General features: G+C 37.5%; 2 protein-coding genes across 2 annotated transcripts; one reads left to right on the top strand and one right to left on the bottom strand.

The window, feature by feature from the left end:
* The first annotated feature begins 133 nt into the window (after positions 1-133).
* Positions 134-1242, top strand: LOC131430819 (NADH-cytochrome b5 reductase-like). The gene has a single exon (XM_058596031.1). It carries the CDS (start codon positions 187-189, stop codon positions 1204-1206), a length of 1020 nt encoding a protein of 339 aa, XP_058452014.1. The 5' UTR covers positions 134-186; the 3' UTR covers positions 1207-1242.
* Positions 1230-15467, bottom strand: LOC131430818 (cytosolic carboxypeptidase 6). The gene is made up of 6 exons (XM_058596030.1): positions 15312-15467; positions 15163-15228; positions 7022-7515; positions 6591-6959; positions 6218-6533; positions 1230-1819 (listed from the first exon to the last, which is right to left on the bottom strand). The coding sequence occupies exons 1-6, from the start codon at positions 15370-15372 to the stop codon at positions 1230-1232; spliced, it is 1896 nt and encodes a 631-aa protein (XP_058452013.1). The 5' UTR covers positions 15373-15467.
* Positions 15468-19930: the final 4463 nt, after the last annotated feature.

Here is a 19930-nt window from a genome sequence, read left to right as displayed (position 1 = left end):
CACGCATCACTCGCAAAACATTGATTTCAAACACCGGTCAACTTGGCAACGCTTATAAAATTTGAGCTCCGAGCCGCTTGCCGCCGAATTATGCACTGGCGTTATGCAGCGTTACTAGTCGTAAGTAGTTTAATATTTTACTTCATATTCTAATTATTTAATGGTTTATTTTATTTTGAAGCTTAAATGGAAAGTGAAGAAATCTCTTCAGAGTGCTGCGGATCAGGATGTACCAATTGTATTTTAGATCAGATAATTCGATCCCAAAATCTAATTCGGAATGTTGACGAATCAAGTATACTTCCCATTGGTTACTACAGGGCATTCAAGTGCACTCTCATAGAGCAGATTATGGATAATACTTTCCTGTTTCGGTTTAGGCTCGTGCCTACTGATGAAGAACAGCAGAAGCAGTTGATAGTTGCACCGGGTAGCCATTTGATGTTGCGCATCTTCAAAAATTGGCGGTTCGCGAATAGACCATTTAATAGCATATTTTCAAAATGGAGAAGCTCGATGGCGCAATTCAAGAACACGGAAACACGTGATCGGCGAAGAGTTGTTGAAAAGCATGATAAGACTGAACTTGATTTGTATCTAAGCCGTCCGTATACTCCAATTAGAGTGAATTGTGACGAAAAATCGTTCGATGTACTGATTAAACTGGAATCTGGCGGAGAAATGTCGGAATATTTACTTACGTTACATACCGATGATGTTACGGAATGGAAAGGTGCCTACACTGGATTCTTTTGGAAGAGGAATATGCATAAACATTTATTTGGTTTCGTACAGGGAGTTGGATTGGCCCCTGTTTACTCAATCATGGCGAACATTTTGAACGATGAAGAGGATGAAACACTGTTAAATCTGTGGTACTGCTGTAAGGACATGGATAGCATTCTGCTAAGATCAGATCTGCAAGCTATGAGTCACTATTGGAATTTCAAATCGGTAATTTACCTATCTCGAGAGAAATGTTCATGTGGAGGTAGAACTAGTCGAAATTGCTTATGTTTGTCATCGAAGAAAAGATATAACGAACAGATATTCAATCACAGATTGGAAAAGCAAGATATACAAAATTTATTAGAAAAAGTCGCGCCGGATTCCGTTCAGGTCCTGATCTGTGGGAACGAATCCTTCGCCGAGTTAATAGTAGCGTGTATAACAGAATTACATATAGAGAATTATTACAAATTTTAACAATAAAGTACAAAGATTTAAGTCTACGCCTTTCTTGAGCTGCTTTTCATTATATGGCGACGAATTTTATCCTTTTCCCGTTCGAATGTACGTCCGGAGGTGGCTTCCTCCAGACCTCCACGGGTTAGTTGATTGAAATCGATTATTGTAAGGCAGGGTTTTGGCGGAATGTTTAATATCTCGATCGGGGGCATTTTGTGGTCCAGACCTGTCTTGGCTTTGGGCGTAACCTTAAACCGGAAATCGTTGCTGAAATCTAGATTACTAAACCGAGCCGCCTGGATGTTGGACAGTGAATACTGATCAGGTACTCCAAGAGCCCGCATTCGGAAGCCACCGTAGGTCGAGTACATGTAGCGAATGGGTGATCCTTCCGGGGAGCTTGAACTATCGTAGCAGATCGAGAGGTCGGTGTAGCTAATTGGTGCATAGGTACGGACTGTTTTCGGCCGTAAATGTACCTCACTACGGTTTCTGGAACGGGTCCTCGGTCGGTGCGTTCGTGGGCGCCCTTTGCGTGATCGAAGCTCGTCCATCGGAGGAATCGGTAGAATGTTGGTGAAGCGATAGTACTCCAGAAATGTCCGTGCCAGATTTCGACCGATTCGCATATCTGAAGAAGCAACAGATAGGAATTTGATTATTAACCATATGGACAAATTTAAACTTGCAAGCACTAGTGTTGCAACAATGTACAATTAGCATTCTTAAACTAAATGAGAATTATCAAATGGAATCAAAGTTGGATGTTTGGATAATTTTCTCATATTTTGGAAATGAGTTCTTCAAAAAAATCTTCAAACATCACTTTGAATCAGAATTCCTAAGGAATTCTCACACATATGTGTGATATTGTTTTACTTGTAATAGATTATAGAAAAATGATGAAAAAACTTGTAGTTAGAGACATAGCCGCGAGATTGACGTAGGACTGCATTGGAGATGTGTATAGATATTAACTGATTTGATACCGTTCGACCGTTTAAGATTTTGTAGTCCTTAAAAGGACTATTTGGTTTCGGAAGATTGCGTTTGTATTCTAGAAATCCGACTTTTGGTTCCGGAATTACAGCGCGATAAGTGAACAAATTTCAATTTCATGAGAATTTTTCCAAAACGATGTGCAAATTATTACAAAAGTTACTGGTAAATTGATCTAGTTGGCAGACCTTGTTAGTAAGGGGATGTATAAAACTACTTTGGGACTACTAGTCCCCGGTTTCCGCTTCCGAACGCACTGGTAATAGTGAAGAAAAGCTCCGAAAACGGAACTCGCTTCGATTTCTCTGCAACAATTAAACTGATTTTCACAAATCATGATTCAAATTAAAGCTCTCAGTTTCGTAAAAGATACTGTGCAATTTCATTCGGATCCGACTACATGCTGGATCGGAAGAAGAAAACGCCACTGCCTAGCACACAGTGTGCTTCATTCAATTTTGTATAGCGTGCAGGGTTGCCAAATTTTGGAATTCTCTACGATAATAAACACTGATCGGACCATTTTTCTCGAACGTGATGCAGCCAAATGCATGTTTTATTTGCGCTTGTTTGGTGCGAATTTCGCACTGCGAAAAGTGCACAAAGCTAATCAGACTATTCTTCCTATGGTTGTCCACTTTTCGGTTTTCTTTTTTTCCAATGCAAACGACTAGCAGCTGGATGACACAACTGCTCTTGCTTGAAACGAAACTCACACTGCGAACGCCCAACAGCAGATATGTTGACAGGAAAACTTGTTTTTCTGCGTTTAGACTTCTTCTTCTTTTCTGGTTGGCGTCGCCTCACTTGAGATTACGCCGAATTGATGGCACAGCAACTAAGGCTATATTGCCAGTTAATTTTCGTTTATAGTCCAATGGACTTTATTTTCACTTGACTACAAGCGAAAATCTCGCTGTTTTGCATGCGTCGAATCGTCAAAGTAACAGTTCGGCTGGAAAGTTCGTATCGTTTAATAGAAACACACATTTTTTTGCCAAAATTCGTTTTTATTATTCAACATAATTGCCATCAGAGGCGATACAGCGATTATAGCGATCTTCCAACTTTTTGGTACCATTTTTGTAGTACGATTTGTCTTTTGCCTCAAAATAGGCCTCAGTTTCAGCGATTTACCTCTTCATTGCTTCTAAATTTTTTACTAGCGAGCATTCTCTTGAGGTCTGAGAACAGGAAAAAGTCACTGGGGGCCAAATCTGGAGAATACGGTGGATGAGGGAGCAATTCGAAGCCCAATTCGTTCAATTTCAGCATGGTTTTCATCGACTGGTGCATTGTCTTGAAGGAACAAAACTTTTTTCTTCTTCAAATGAGGCCGTTTTTTTTTAAAATTTCGTTCTTCAAACGCTCTAATAACGCTTTATAATAGTCACTGTTGATGGTTTTTCCCTTTTCAAGGTAGTCGATGAAAATTATACCATGCGAATCCCAAAATACAGACGCCATAACCTTACCGGCCGATTGTTGAGTCTTTCCACGCTTTGGGTTCGGTTCATCGCGTGCAGTCCACTCAGCTGACTGTCGATTGGACTCCGGAGTGAAGTGATGGAGCCATGTTTCGTCCATTGTTATATATCGACGAAAAAAATCGGTTTTATTTCGATATAACAGCTCCAAACACTGCTCAGAATCATCAATTCGTTGTTGTTTTTGATCGATTGTGAGCTCACGCGACACCCATTTTGCACAAAGCTTTCTCATATCCAAATATTCGTGAATAATATGTCCAACACGTTCCTTTGATATCTTTAGGGTGTCAGCTATCTCGATCAACTTCACTTTACGGTCATTGAAAATCATTTTGTGGATTTTTTTCACGTTTTCATCGGTAACAGCCTCTTTTGGACGTCAACTGCGTTCATCGTCTTCGGTGCTCATATGACCAGTACGAAATTTTGCAAACCACTTACGAATTGTTGCTTCGCCCGGTGCAGAGTCTGGATAACACTCATCAAGCCATTTTTTGGTATCGGCGGCACTTTTTTCATCAAAAAGTAGTGTTTCATCAACACACGAAATTCCTTTTTTTTTAATTTTTTTCACAATAACAAAAGTAGCTTCACTCAAAATGCAATATCTCACAAACTAATAATCAGACAGCTGTCAAATTTATACACGTATCTTTTGAAGGTTGGTACTAACTGAAAATGGTATGGATTTAATTCTAGTGGCGCCCTCTCATAGAAACGATACGAACTTTTCAGCCGATCTGTTACGGCTGAAAATCCTTTCTTTCTTGCGAAATACTCGAATTTTCTCCGGATTAACACGATGCAACGTGCTCACCCGTTGAGAGTTTCACCGGAAGTCGCGTTTAGGCTTCAGGAACAGAACCTCATATTCGCCATTGACTGAAGCACCAGTTGAATATTACCAGGAGTAGTCAATTGTCTTGACGTGGATGGAGGCCGGCGCACTCGATGTGTCTTCGTTCATGGATTTTCATAGACTGAAGTTAGCAAACGTGCAACAGGGTCTATTTATAGGTTCGGTTGATTTTGATGTTTCGTGTTTGGACCTATTTTTCACTATTTAACATTAAACAATGTTTACGTAATAAACATGATATTAAGAACAATTTTACATCTTCTTCCATTCGTTTCGTGAAAGAATTATAGAAAATACTCAAACGGGGAAAAGGATTATTAAGAGTTCAAATTAACTCACTTTCAAGGATCACATTGAAGGAATCCAGGCAAAGTGTAATAAATATATTAAATGTTTTTATCCTCTTATAAACAGAAATTGTAAGCTCTGTCTAAAGAACAAATTATTAATTTATAAACAATTTCCGATCAGCCATGCTTTATGCAGTACCAATTTGATCAAGTTGTTGTTCCACCAGGAAGAAAACGCTTCAGAAGAATGTTATAATAGGGCTGAAAAGTCACCACTTGTGGCTGAACACCCAATTTAAATCTTAGCAGTTTAATTTTAACTCATATTTCAATAAATATTTATTTAAAAAAAATAAGAGCTCAAATTAGGAGTAATTTTGTTACACTTTCGTGTTGTGAAATTTTGAATATGCGCCCAAGTAGGCATAGTAAAGAAAGACGTAGTCCTACATCAAAACACTACCGGATGCATCAGGAAAAAAGCGAATTTCAATATCGGGATAATTTGTTGTACTAATGACTTCGGTATTTCTGCTGATAGTGTGATTATTTATTCTGATTTACGAATGCTGCATTAGATCATTTGATATGTTTCATTGCAAATGAATGAAAATGTACTCCAAAGAAGACCATGGACCCGGGCGCACTCCGTAAAAGCGATCCATCTAGCAGGAACCTAACTAAGGAAGTAAAAACTTCTTAAAAATCAATACGAAGAATCATCAAAAAAAATTTGAACGTATGTTCTGGAGCTCATGTGACTAGACCCCAACGTTTCTATTTGGTTTTTTGAATTTTTGGTGGCTTCACCATTTTGTAACCGTAAAACCTCGCCAAAGTAACAACAAACAACGAAATGGGAAACGTTGGGGTCTGGTATTTTACATGTAGAAAGTGTGTGCGAAATTTGAAAAAATATGGTGCAGTAGTTTTTGAAGGACGATGGACACGGACTTTCAAAACTTGCTATCGAGAAAAACGTGTTTAAAGTTTTTTGTCTATAAAATCGAAAGAAACAATTTATTGCTCTAGGGAGCCCTTAAATCATATGTTTTCTTTTGTTTTTTTTTTCATAATAGAACATTTCAAGAATGTTTTGTCAAGTTTTTAAGTCAATAGAAGCAGTATGAGACCAGTAAAGATGAAGGCCCATAACTTGCTCAATTTTGTTCCGAATATTTCACAGTATATTCTTGAAATGCTTTACCATAAGAAAATACTATAAATGATGTTTCAAAAGTATTAGACCCTACCCACCCCTTAAAGAAAGTGACTCTTCTTGTTTACCCTAATAATGAAAATCAAAATAATTTAGGAAAACTCCCTATGAATATAGAAACAAAAATTACTCTTTTGTCGCAGCTAATATTGAAAAAAAATCTTATACTTACATCCATCCTCGGTATACTGCGTCATTATGTTGGTATCATTTAGAAAGTACCCGCACATCGACACCTCCAATGTGTAGGTGTTAACGGTATCACTCAACGCATCGACAAAGTGTCTTCGGGCGGTTCCCGACTTCCTGTCGTCGGCATTGAACATCATGTGTTCCTGGCAGAAGTCTTCACACTTTGACGCAAACAGCTTAGGGAATACCAAGTGGCGCTCATAGCGATACACGTTGTCATACGTACTTCCGTAGATGAATGTTCCCGTTAAGGTCGAATGGGCGTGAATGTCGATCACGAAATCAACCTGATAACACTGGAAATATGAATTAATTTATTACATCTACGAACGGATCCTGGAGAGGAAACTTACACTCGAGTTGTCATACTCCTTAATCATTTTCATAACTGCCGTCAGTGTCGGATGGGTATAGTGAGACAATTTGTTCCACGTTCGATTCAAATCATGACCGATTACGTTGCATCGATTGTTTCCAAGAAACACACCATCCGGATTCAGCATCGGTACGATTTTGAACACTACATTCTCACGCAGAGCTTTCGAAACGGGTTGACTGGCTGCAGCCAAGTATTCGATAAGCCCTTGCACTACGTACGAAGCAGGTGATTCTCCCGGGTGTATCCTTGCCAAAACCACCACCATGTGAATCAAGTTTTTATGATCGACCTTATCCGGCTTTTTAACATCATCGAAAGTGACCAGTTCCAGCTTGCGGTTTTGCTACAAATGATCAGATTAAAACCAACAGTAACAGTTCAAGTTCAAGGAAAAAAGTATCTTACAATTGTCATCCCAAGCGTCGTTCTCTCAAACGAGTTTGGGTATTTACTCTCCAACACGCTTAGGTACGCTTGCAGCTTAGAGTACGAATACGGATACGTCAATGCGAACTGGTACACTTCATCCTCCTTATCAAATCCGAATGCAAAGCTCAGAACATAGTGGTTCTGATGGACGGCAGATTTGTAGTAAAACACCTCACACCGCGGAAGACGTTGCCACTTGGGTCGGCTGGTGGATTTGACCAGTGGTGTCATACCGTCCTTGAACAGCGTTCGGCTTTTGTTGATGTTGACGATATTGAATATTACCCGTTGGTCCTGTTTCACATTGTCTACGGTGAAATTGAACCAGAAACGGTACCGGGGATTGCAGGTGTCAGGCCGCAGGAAGAGATCATACTCGAATTCACCCACCAAATCGACCCGTCCCAGGTTACCGGTTTCGAAGGCTGCATCGAAGCAGAGATGACCGCGTTTCGCCTTCCCGCTGTGACCTGTAGATGAAAAGATGGGTTGGTAATGTCAGATACATAACTGGATGATTTTTATTTGTATTCAATAAAACTGACATGCTTTTCCACACTTCGATTTTTTTAGTTTGGGCGAATTCTACACCTATTTAAAATAGAAAAGGTAAACAAACATAATAGAAATACATTTATGTCGAATCTATCGAAAAAATTGGAATAACCACATTTTTCATTATACTGTAGGTGAAATGGTAGGATGGCGAAGACCGACGTATAAAAAAATAAAAAAAAAAATAAATGAATTCGTTTTTTTGTATTTTCAAGGGTATCTTTTTGGGAAATGTCAAAATATATTTGGTTAATTGTTGTATCTGAGATATATAGTTACGATATCACAGCAAAAGTCTTGAATTAAAAATAAAAAAAAATTATTTGCTCGGTTTTGGCTATTTTGAATTTGGAATGGCGAAGTTCATGAGAATATTAAAAAAAGCATTTCATTAGATTCATAATAACTGACCGAATTCGTCAACTCATAAAGTTGTAGTGTATTGTTATGAACAGCCAAATGTTGACTACTCGTTTTTTTTCTATGGGAACTACAATGTATCTGAGTATTAAATAGTTTCCAAGGAATTACATAGATGAATAGGTGATCAGTCGATCAGAACAAGTATCACACTCAGCATCCACATTTCTCGCTTATGAACCGAATGAGCGGTACACAGCTCATGCCAAAGATTTTTATTTGTAACAAAGAATGAATAATTTCGCTATATGCGAGAAAATCAATTATAAGAGCATTTTGATCGTGAATTGAATGACTAAGCTGACCGTCTACTACCGTTTACTAGCGAACAAAATTTGTCTTAGGCCCGCAGAACTCAACCAATGCAAATAATCCGTATTTCTTTGTGTCGATTTTTTTTTACGATACGCTTTGTGCGATGATTCGTTCAATTCATGTGTTTGGAATTTTGCGCGCATTATTTTGGCACCGCATTTTACCTTGATGCTTGTTCATACCAAACATTTAAGAAAACTTCAATTTTGAGTTATTTGTGGTTATCCCATATTGCTCAAAACTTGATCATAAACTGCTGATGTTAAATTATGTAGCTGCCTTGAAGTACAACAGGAGATATTATCGATTAAGTTCTACCCATTCTTATACTGGATAAATTTTGTTCATAGTCAAGTAAGTAGTTTTAGAGTTGTTTCATTTGACGTAGCAGGTGATTCTGGAGAAAGTCGTAAAAACTGTGAAAAATTTCTGCATGTGAAGTAGGGTGGGACAAAATTTAGATTTCAGTTCCACACAACTTTTCGTATTCCTTTTGGGTCCCATAAGAACAATGAAAATTTTTAACTCGATCGCTCGAACTGTATCTTCGCACTTTTTGATTAAGATAGTATATATATTACATTTGAAATAATACTCCAGTAGGATTTAATTGATAATCAATTAAATCGGCAAGGATTTGTAATCGAGCACTCGATTACAAATCCTTGCCGGGACTACAAAAATATACGGTGCGAGAAGGGCAAGTGTTAAACCAGTCCGAGGCATCGATTGAAGTCGAAAAATTTGGTAAGAAAGCTATGGGCTGGCAAGCAATTTGTAGCTGCGGTAAGATTTCGAAACCCTTCATCACCACTGCTTCAATGAACAGCGAAATATACATCAAGGAATGTTTACAAAAACGACTTCTACCCATGATTCGAAGCCACAAGGATCCTGTTGTCTTCTAGCCAAATCTTGATTCTTGCCACTACTCGAAATCATCGGTAGAATGGTATACTACCAAAAATGTCACTTTCGTCCCAAAAGACATTCGACCAATTGAGGAATTTTGGGCATTAACGAAGGCACATCTTAGGAAACATGTCGCGGCAGCCGAAACCATTCAACAGTTCGAAAAAGATTGGAAAAAAGTGTCAAAACTTGTCGCCAAGAAGTCTGTACGGAATTTAATGAGGAACGTTCGCAAGAAGGTGCGCCAGCTAGTCTACTATGGCTAAGTAGCAAATGTTGAGACTAATATTCTGTTGTTGTAGTCTAACATTCAGTATATCGAATAAAATTTGAATATCTAACACTTGTGAATTATTTACAGCGAAATCGAAGAGCGTCTATACTTCTTGGGACAGTCTTTAACTTCATACAAGTTCCTATCTCATGCCTCCCCTATCTACACTCAAATAAAAATTCACGTTCGATTCACTTGAAAAATCACGTAGAATGGTTTCAAATGTCAAATTGAATATTTTACGTGACGAAAATGAATGTTATACGAACATCCCCTAAAATGAATAGAGTCATCACATAAGGTTTACGTGAATTGACCAAACGTCAAACAATCTACGTGAATTTCCAGTGTGAGAAACTCGATTTTGAACATGGTGAGCAGTGGCCCTCGAAGTGTAAGTAGTGTAAATATTTGCGAGAAAAGTTATTTAATTACAATTATTACTTCATCGACCGGACAATTCCGGTATGAAAGTTTCCATGTGTTCAACTGGACCGAGTGCCTGCGTGAGTCCGGAAGTTTACCCGCTCCTGCCGAATGCTTCAAACAGGCCGTCGGTATGAAGCTAGAGACACTGGAACCATGTAATGCGACTTCAACCTGCATCGGTAGTGTTGTGGGAGTTCTTGGATCTCGACTTCGGCTTCGGTTGGATGGCAGTGAAAACATAAACGATTTCTGAAGGCTTGTCGATTTGAGATACCACGACGTTATTAGTTGCTTTTTAAGCCATTAGAATTATATGACAATTTTCTGAAATAAATGTTTTATATTTCATGGCATTTTTCATTTCATAAATTTATATAAAAATCTGGAATCTCCCTTTTGACTTCAACCAATATATAAAATAGTAATTTTCTGGTATCTAAATTTGATATGAACTGATAGATAAATGTGATATGAACAGTACATTACATTTTACCTATGAAACGCGTAACTTTTACTGGATTATGCATTAAACAGCTTTTAAATGCCAGTCCATTAAAACCTACGTGAAAAGTAGGGTGGAAAATATTCACATAACTTTTCACGTAACTATAATATGATTATTATTTTGAGTGTATGATGGCATTTGGTCAATAGAACGGTGTCGACTGGGTGCTATCCAAGAGGAGGACGCTCAGAACAATGTGCCAATCACACATTAACACAATGCGTTGGCGCATTTATCAATATTGGCACTTTCGTTTTCATACAGTTGCACAGTTGCGGCATACAAAGGGTTCAGTTTTGACAAGTAGCTGTTTCATGGGGAACAACGTGGCACACTTAGACTCACAGTGTATCACGTATTTTTAGAGGCACAATATAGTTTGTGTTAAGCGACTCTCTCCTTGGTGCTATCGCTTTATGCAATAGTAGCAGAATGAGAAGGTGCAAAATGACTAATAATTGAAGCCTGTTCTACATGGTGTGTCGAAACACATCATTCTGTTTATTATTTATATTATTTATTATATATTGCATTGTATTATACTATGTTATGCTATATTATATTTATTATTTTTATTTTTATTATTATCATTGTTTTATTGTCATTAATAATATTATCTCACAAAATTATTGTTAGAAAATTTCGCAGAATTCGATAATTTTTTACCGAATTGTCAACAGCCGAACGTTCGGTGTTCAGTTCGGTAATTAAATTGTTTACCGATCGTTCGGTAATTGCTGAACTGTTAAACAATTACCGTAAACTGTAAACAAAATGGATCTAAAGGATTGTTCGTAAATTTTTTTGTGTTTGTTTGATTTTGGGATTCGATTTTTTTCACAGAAACGAATGAAGAAAATTCCAACCTGTTGTTGATCGGAATTATGCCTATGCGCCTTCCAAAACACTGCACAGTCCGTCGAGTCCACCAGAAATTATCTTCGAACGAAATGTGTTGGCAGCAAGTGGACTAATGTGGCTCTAATGTACCTCAATCCATTCGATGAACTTTTCAAGATTTTTTTCGTTTGGTTAATAAAAAGACACTTACTGTAAATTTTTAAAAACTGTTTGATAGTTAGTTTCACCACAATCAGTTACTAAGAAACCCCTAAGTATTCTTACTTATAGAACGAGCCATCAATCGTCTAAAAATTTCACTTCGGTTATTCCGGCCCTAGGTTTATGGTGCCGAAATACTAATTTTTTGCCAAAAATTGATTTTATTCATCAATCTCTTTCAAGAGCAATGCAATCATACTAACGGAATTCGAATTTGTCTTTTGTCTCAAAATAGGTTTAACCATTATTATTGTTACCTTCTCAGCTGATTGTTCAGATTCCGGAGTGAAGTGATGGATCCATGTCTTATACATTGTCATATATCGACGCAAAAAATTTGATTTATTACTTGTAAACATAGTCAAACACTGCTCTGAATCATCAACGCGTTGTTGTATTTGCTTGACTGTGACTAAACGCGGTACTCAAGTTGAAAAGACTTTACTGGATGTTTTGTTAATATGTCTTCGGTTTCATCCTATAATTTAGAAATATTTAACTATTTTAATCCACATAACGGTAAAAATTTTTTTTCAATGAGCATATGCATTACTGTGAGAAAACGATGCGAGCTCCGTTTGTAGCTTCCGAGCACAACTTCTGGTACTATTGGGAACAAAATTCGTATACCAGCATTGCCAAAGTTTTGATTAACTAACAGCCCAAATAACCAAATGTTCTGATAAAAGAGAAAGATTCTTCCTAAACAGCTTGTTGTTCTCATTTAGTTCCGAAGATTAAGAGATATTTCCTTGAAACACCGGCCTTTAACTGGTTTTGTTAAATATTTTGTGAAGTAATACTTGACCAAAAAGCCATCTTTCAATATACTGCAGCTCACATAGTTCATGAATAGCATTCGAAGCCCGTCTTAGGTCAGCTGTTTGGCAACGAGAAGCTTGCTCAGAACTTGTTCTGTACTGCCAAAAGATCCACGGGTACTTTGAACTTGTCAACCAGAAGATTGTACTTAGTTTGAAGACTTAAATTTAACGTCATCTATGAAAACACCTGCTTGAAATACTAGTTTTCAACACTCATCATCCGGTAGTTCCAGATCCTGAAAAAAGATACGTATAATGCTGAATAACAATTGCAGAGTTAATGGTTCAATAAAACATTCAATATTTAGAGAAATATATCTTAGTTAAGTTCAGCACGATTTGAAAAAAAAAATTCTCCCATCATGCCTCGTGAAGGGGCAAGGCGGGGTACTTTATAAAGTCTTATGATAATGCCGTTTATATTCACAAATATCTATGAAAGATTATACAGCCAATATACTGTCAAGAATTGATGGTTAGAATATTATTTATTTAATTTTAACAAAAAACAGTTCAGAAATTACATCGACTAAAAATTTAGTTTCCACTTTAAACCCCAACCCCCTGTTTACCGATATAACAGTGAAATAACATAATTAGTTTGCTGATTTCGGCGAAATGGTCAATTACTGGCAATTTTGGTAATTTACAAAACCTAATATTTGTACACTGAGGTCTCTTTTTAAGCGGGGGTTACGTATCGCGTAAAAAAACTGCGTTACTTCAAAAATCTGCGTAAAGAAAAACGCAAAACTAAAAATTTTTTTTATATCAAATATATTAGAAATGCATGAGACGTCCAGATATGGTGTAATATCATAAACAATTAACTTCGAAAATCCGCGTAACTTCGGAAATCCGTGTAAAAAAAAAATGCATAACTTCGGAAAAACAGCATAAAAAAATCGCGTAAAAAAGACCTCAGTGGGAATTTTTATAATTTCCGAGATTTTAATCTACCCTGTGCATAGTACTCTATTTTACCCTGTGAATCCGGAAAAAAAACTATTGATGTTAAAGACTTGTAATTCCGGGACCGGATATCAGAAGCGGAATAAATTTAAAAACTTTAAAGAAACCTTTCATTTCAGTTTGTAAGCATCGGTTAAGCCATCTGTCAAATGCAGAGTGAAAATCAAGTGCTTATTTATGTTTTGTTTCATACTTTTGTTCATATCATCCCATAGTTCTGAAGTCGAAAGTAAAACCCGCTTGTGAGGGATTCTGGCAAACAGGCAGAAAAGGGGCTGCATTCCGGTTGTTGTCAAAATTGCCCAGCGAAATTGCGTCATTCTCTCGCTCTCGTCTTGTTTAATTCGCTCTTTTTAAATTTTTTTGCTCGATTTCATTTGATATTCGCCAATCCCGCATGTACATACAAAAAACAATTCTTGAGACGAGGTAAATAAGATTGAAATATGGGTATGTTTGGTAGTGAGAAATCAATGTTATTGACAATAGCGTTTTCCATAAGTATATATGAAGGGCAATAACTTATTGCCCTTCATATGTACTTTTTATTGATAAAAAAAATCAAGGTGCTAAAAATGTAGAACCGTTTCAAAACATTTTTGCCAATATTGTCTGTCAAGAATCTGGCCGAAACAAAACCGTTAACAGCTACCTAAGCGAAATTCTCTGCCGGAAACGGTAGTTGCATTGTTGTCGGACTCTTGCCGGAATTCTGACAGATTTCCGGCAAAAATAGCTGGCCGTCTGGAGGAAATCTGTCGAGTGGGAATTTGAATAAACATAGACGGATAAAATTGATTGAGAAATCATGAAACATGTTTTCTTATGAGATCATATCATCATACTCATGGGAGATGAGTTATTGCTCATGATATGAAAAAAATTGCTCAAAAACATCAGTAAAAGGGATGATCATATGAGAAGACTTGTTTCATGATGTTCATGATTTAATAATCATGGTACCGGTAATGGATTCGTATCCGTGTAATAAAAAACTTAACCAGTTTTGGTTGAACGGCTCTCATAACGGACGAGAAAATTGTTTTTCGCAGTTCTAGTGGTACATTAGAATGTTCCTTATTAAAGTCAAGTCGTTTGGGCAGAGTGATCAGCAGAGTTTATCAGATTGGAAGAAATACTCTATTGAGCACTATCTTGATTTCCATCTGCATTTGGATTTGTTTGCCTTGGGGAATTCCCAGTTCATTATACACTTTTCAACCTCTGCACGACGATCAGTATATTAATCGGAATCTAATGACTGAAAGGTTCTCGGGAACTAGCGGATGTCGTTCGCAGGAATTGCTAGGCTTCTGAAAGTGTATGTGATTATGTTTTAGACACTTGCTTTTCACGTAGCTCTTCCAAGCTTCGATTTAAATAAAAAGCCTATCGGAGTCCCGGTTTAAGAGTAATTGGTTGTTGAAAATGCCCGATTGAAAAATCATGCCATCTAATGTAACGGTCCAAATGATCCGAAATGTAGGTATCTTCAATATCTCAGAGATGTCCAAACTGTATTTTACACTTATCTTGAAATGAAACGTTTGCCTCTTTGGTTGTGAACTCGAACGAAGTTCAACGATCGAGAACCATAATACGAGAGATGGTCGATTCGATAAAATTTTAATCGAATCAAGATACATAATGCCACCCCAGGTTTCCATTGCGTATCAGTCACTTTCTATTACCACACAGTTTTTAGTACATGTACACATCTATTGTTCCAAATTTCAAGTTTATATAAAACTCAGAATTCATTGTCACTTCTTAGTCATCCATATTGTTGTTGTTGTTGTTCATATGGAAACAATAAGTGGAAGTATTCAACCGATCTCACAAAACTTACCTGGAGGTCGGATGATAACCCGACTAACGTTTCCAAGTCCTCCTTCGCCATCACTGTCCTCGCTATCTGTAAAAATCCATGAAACCAACAGAATAAATATCCAATTAGATAAACTCGCACGTGAACAAATCTGCCGTGTGATAAACAACCTTCTTCAGCTCTCTGGTACATACTAGTATGTTTCAATGGATCACATGCTTCTTTGAACATTTTGCAATGTATTAATGTTACTTTCAAATATCTAAACGTTTTGAAGTGGTATACTCTAATGAATCGCACCTCGAATAGATCTGGGTTCTATCTCAAGCTTTGTCTAACGACGAGTAATCCTGCGTAGTAAACATCCCAACCAAATAACCTTTGAACAACCACTAGCCACCGAAGAACAGAATTTCCAATGTAGAACTGGTTGATTAGATGTCGAGAAAAGTGATTTCAATTGTGGCTACCGCCACCGAACAGTAGTTAACTAGAGGTGCAAGGCAACGGGCAGACACCTGGCAGTGTACATAGCAAATTGGAAAGCTTCCTGAGAAATTCCAATAAGTAGGTACAGAAGTGCGAACTTTTCACCTGCATCAATTGCCTTCCGCAAAACTATTTCTGTTTTGATAGGGATAGGGATAACGGGGGTGCCAAACTTTCTGGAGGATGCATTGAAACCGCTCGTTGTTTTCTTCTATGATAAGACTACCTAAAATCAATATTTCAGTCTCATAATTATGAATTACGAAACAAAAAGTATATTGCTCAAATCGTGTTTTTTTTCGAAAATGAAAAATGAACATCCCTATGTACCCATAAATTGCTTTTAAATGATGTTTTTCTAACAGGGAAGGGTCTGTTTGTTTGGATTAATTTATTGTGGCATACTATTATGTACTAAAAGTTCTGAATAAACACAAGTCTCGGTTGATTTTTCATTAGGGCGTATAAGCAAGTGACAGTTTCTCTTTAATCACTCTCTCTTTCGATTATTGTGATGTGATTAAAAAGATGTTCCTTGATATCACTATTCTGTTTGGAAGTCGGAAGTTTCGGGTATCATTTCATGCAAAGAGTTGAGTGATAAACGTGGAAACCGCTTGGTAATTAATAAAAGAGAAAGTAAACAAAGAGAAACTGTCACTTGCTTATACGCCCTTTTGAAAAATTAACCGAGAAGTCTACACTCAATTGTGCAGTTTTATTTTGTTTCACAAACCTGAATATTGGTGAAAATTTTACTACGGATGCTTTACTAAAAATTTCAAATAATCCTTTTTATACTAGAATTACTTTAGAGTGTATTGTTAACATTCAAGCGTCGGAACGTTTAGAAGCTGATCGGCAAACATGTACCACACAGCCCCATTCCATAAAGAATGTGTCGAAGAACTTGTTGTGGTAAATTAATTTTAAACTTTGCGGGATTCTAACGATACCTGATTCGCTTGTGTACAGTTTGAAAGTTCGTGCTGTTGTAATTAAACTGCTTTACAGTGTGGGAGGGTCCTGTTTGGAATGAAGGTTTTCGTACTGTTTTAGCAATGTCTATGCATAGTAGTCCGTGAGGACTGATTAACACACGCTGAATATAGCTCATGTTTTGAGTTGCTACCTACTCAAATTCACGATCTGGCATGGGCAATCGTATTCGATCATACATTAGAGTATAAGTATACCTATAACCGCACACTTAAAAAATGTTACATCTTTATAGATGCACATAAAAGGAGCGTCGCGATTCACTTACATTCACAATACAAAGCATTTAAAGATAAGTCATATCATTAACTTCACAGTTGTTTTAGCTGAAACTCACATCAATACAGACGCAAATTTTATGTTCACATGTTAGTAGATGTAATTTTGTGTCATCACCAGGGTTTGGAATATTCATTCACCGGTGAATGAATATATAGTTTCCATTGCATTGTGAGCGAACAATTCCACCGCTCACAAAGAGGACACCTTTCCAGCCAAAAAGAACCACACAAACAAAACGCTAGTGGAAGCAAATATATTCCACATATGCACAGATGGTATAGTGTGCTGGTATTAGAGTCTTCATGAAGCACAGAAGCCGTGAATATAGTTTGCTCTCTCGTGGTCCTGAACGTCGTTCTTCTCACAAACAATTCATTGCATGCTAACGATCTTCACGGGGCTAGTAAGTGATGAAGATTATATATTCAGTTTTCGCTAACAGGCTGATGACTGGCTCTCCGACGCGAACGGCTGTTAATGATGACTTTATGCCACGAAAACTGTTGCATATCACTTATTCAACTCGTGTCAAGTTAGTAGAGCGTAAGAATTCTTAGTTATACTTGAATATTATAAACAGAAGTAACAGGAGCGAAGCAATTCGCAATGACGATCTGGTGATCTCCCCAAATACTGCAAACAAACAAACGCTTCGTTTGCTGGCTGTTAGAGAGAAACTAGCTCCTGCACTCTTGTTACTTGTGTAAATCAAATTCCTGCTGAATAGTGTTTAATTCGGTTTAATCGTAGTAGTGCATGATAGGATAAAAAATAAGTCTTTTAATCAGTATTCCGCGTTGAACATTTTTCCATTGAATTTTCATTGTGTATTGCTATGAGCTTCGAGAGCTGTAAGAAACACATGTCCCCATTACAGCAAAACAGCGGTGGCAGTGCACACCTGTATGTGTAATTTTGTATAAATAAATGTGAATTGCGTTCGGACCTCGAAGAAACATGCGACAGTTAAGAGCCAGTCATCAGTCTGCTAGCGAAAACTGAATATTTAGGCCCTTTTTACCGTTCTCACTTCCACTTTCACATTCACTTCACTTACATGTCACTTCACTTGATTTTACCTATTACCAGTATCACGCATAGTGAAGTGATCGCTGTGGTGGAAAAAACTAATTTTTTCAACAAAATTTTGGTGGCGTGATGTTCATAATGACATCAAGTTCATCCAAGTAATTACTTTTGTCTCTGAAGCGACTTCAGTGATAAGGACCTAAATTCACTTCTTTTGATTTCCACCGTGAAGTGATACCCATAATAAGGGTCACAGTCACTTCACTTGGTTTTTACCGTGTAGTGACACCGGTAATAAGGGCCTTAATCTTCATCACTATCTTGCACCGTGAAGCTAATTTGCTTGCAGTGAATTATGGGGCTAGAGCTTCTCTCTTACCGAGAGAAGGAGAAACAGTAGTAGGGGTGAATATTGTTCGCTCTCTTCTATTCTCGTGCATGGACAGCCTTTTCAATAAAGCAACAAGGCTCACACTTCCTCAAAAGCGACATGATTCATAAAGCAGGTATATTCATGAATATCATACACCGTGAAGCATGTATATTCATCTTCACTGCTTCATTCATCCAAACCCTGGTCATCACCGAAGAAATTACGGCATACTTGAATTTACGTCAAGCGTAAATTTCATTTTTTCTAAGAGTGCGTATGTGAGAATGTGCGTTCTTCTCCTTAGTTTCTGTAGATATTTTTGTTTTTGCACAAGGAAATAATGTCGGATAGCAAATAAAAAAGATTTACGATTCATCTAAACACTTTTAATTGTTGTATTGGCATCAACCAAATACCCCAGCATTTATTTTATCAACCAACTCACCTGTTTTCGTTAAAAAAATGCTGCGAGCTCTCGCAAACATGTACAGCTAAAACAGTCAGTGAAAATACGCGGGTTATTAGATGACGAGCGAATATTTTATGTCAATTTCGCATTGACTGTCGTCATTGAATCAGAGTTGCCATTTAAAATCTATGTTTCAACTTGGAAAATCTGTGTACCATCTGTGTTGCATAGTTTCATAATCTGTGAAAATCTGCGAAAAACATTTTGAAAATCTGCCATTTTTATGAAATATTCATAAAACTATGTAGAAATCTGTGAATTCTGTATAATATGTTCAAAACGACGAATGTGACAATGAGAGATTCTCTTTGTTTATTTTCTCTTTCGATAATTGTTAAGTGAACAAAACAAAAGACCTTTTGTTTTGTTCACTTAACTAAGCTCCGGTGACATTTTACTGGTACTTATGTAGCAGAGATTCTGATACAGATATGGTACCGATAGATTTTCGCACCAGATACAGATTTTTAGAAAAATGACCTGGCAACGCTGAAGCCATTAGGGCTACAATGCCACGTTTAGAGATGGGCAAAACAGTTCATTTCAAAGAACCGTTCAGCGATGCAGAGTTCTGTTGAAAGAACTAGTTCTTCAGAGCCGTTCGTTTGTTCTATTCATAGTTGGTTTGTTTGTTCAAATGTCCCGGGTTGGCGGTTCAATGCATAGGACGCTGGTCTGACAAGCCAGTTGTGGTATGTTCGAACCCCGACCTGGAAGGATTCTCAGTGTCAGTAGGATCCATAGTACTAGCCATGCAATGATTCTGCATTGTTTGTTCAAAGACTAAACGAGAACTTACTTTAGTAAGCTTAATGCCCCGTTTACACTTCTGCTGGCTGCCAGCATGCTGGTGTCAGTGTACTGCCCTCTTAGGAAAAAACGTTCAACTGTGGTCCAATGATCCAAAGTATTAGACCAACGAAGGACCACCGTTGAACGTTTTTTTCCTAAGAGGGCAGTACACTGACACCAGCATGCTGGCAGCCAGCAGAAATGTAAACGGGGCATAAGCCTGGAAAAAAGGTCCCTCGAAGTAGAACTGAGGTTTCGTAACGAAACTTTCTTATTAGTACCGTTCTTGAAAAAAGGTTGAGCGAGCTGAACAAACAATAAAAAAGATCCCTCGACTTCGAACTGAGGAACTACCG

The sequence above is a fragment of the Malaya genurostris genome, chromosome 2 (assembly GCF_030247185.1).
Source record: "Malaya genurostris strain Urasoe2022 chromosome 2, Malgen_1.1, whole genome shotgun sequence".
NCBI lineage: Eukaryota > Metazoa > Arthropoda > Insecta > Diptera > Culicidae > Malaya > Malaya genurostris.
This window is presented reverse-complemented; position numbering and strand designations above follow the sequence as displayed.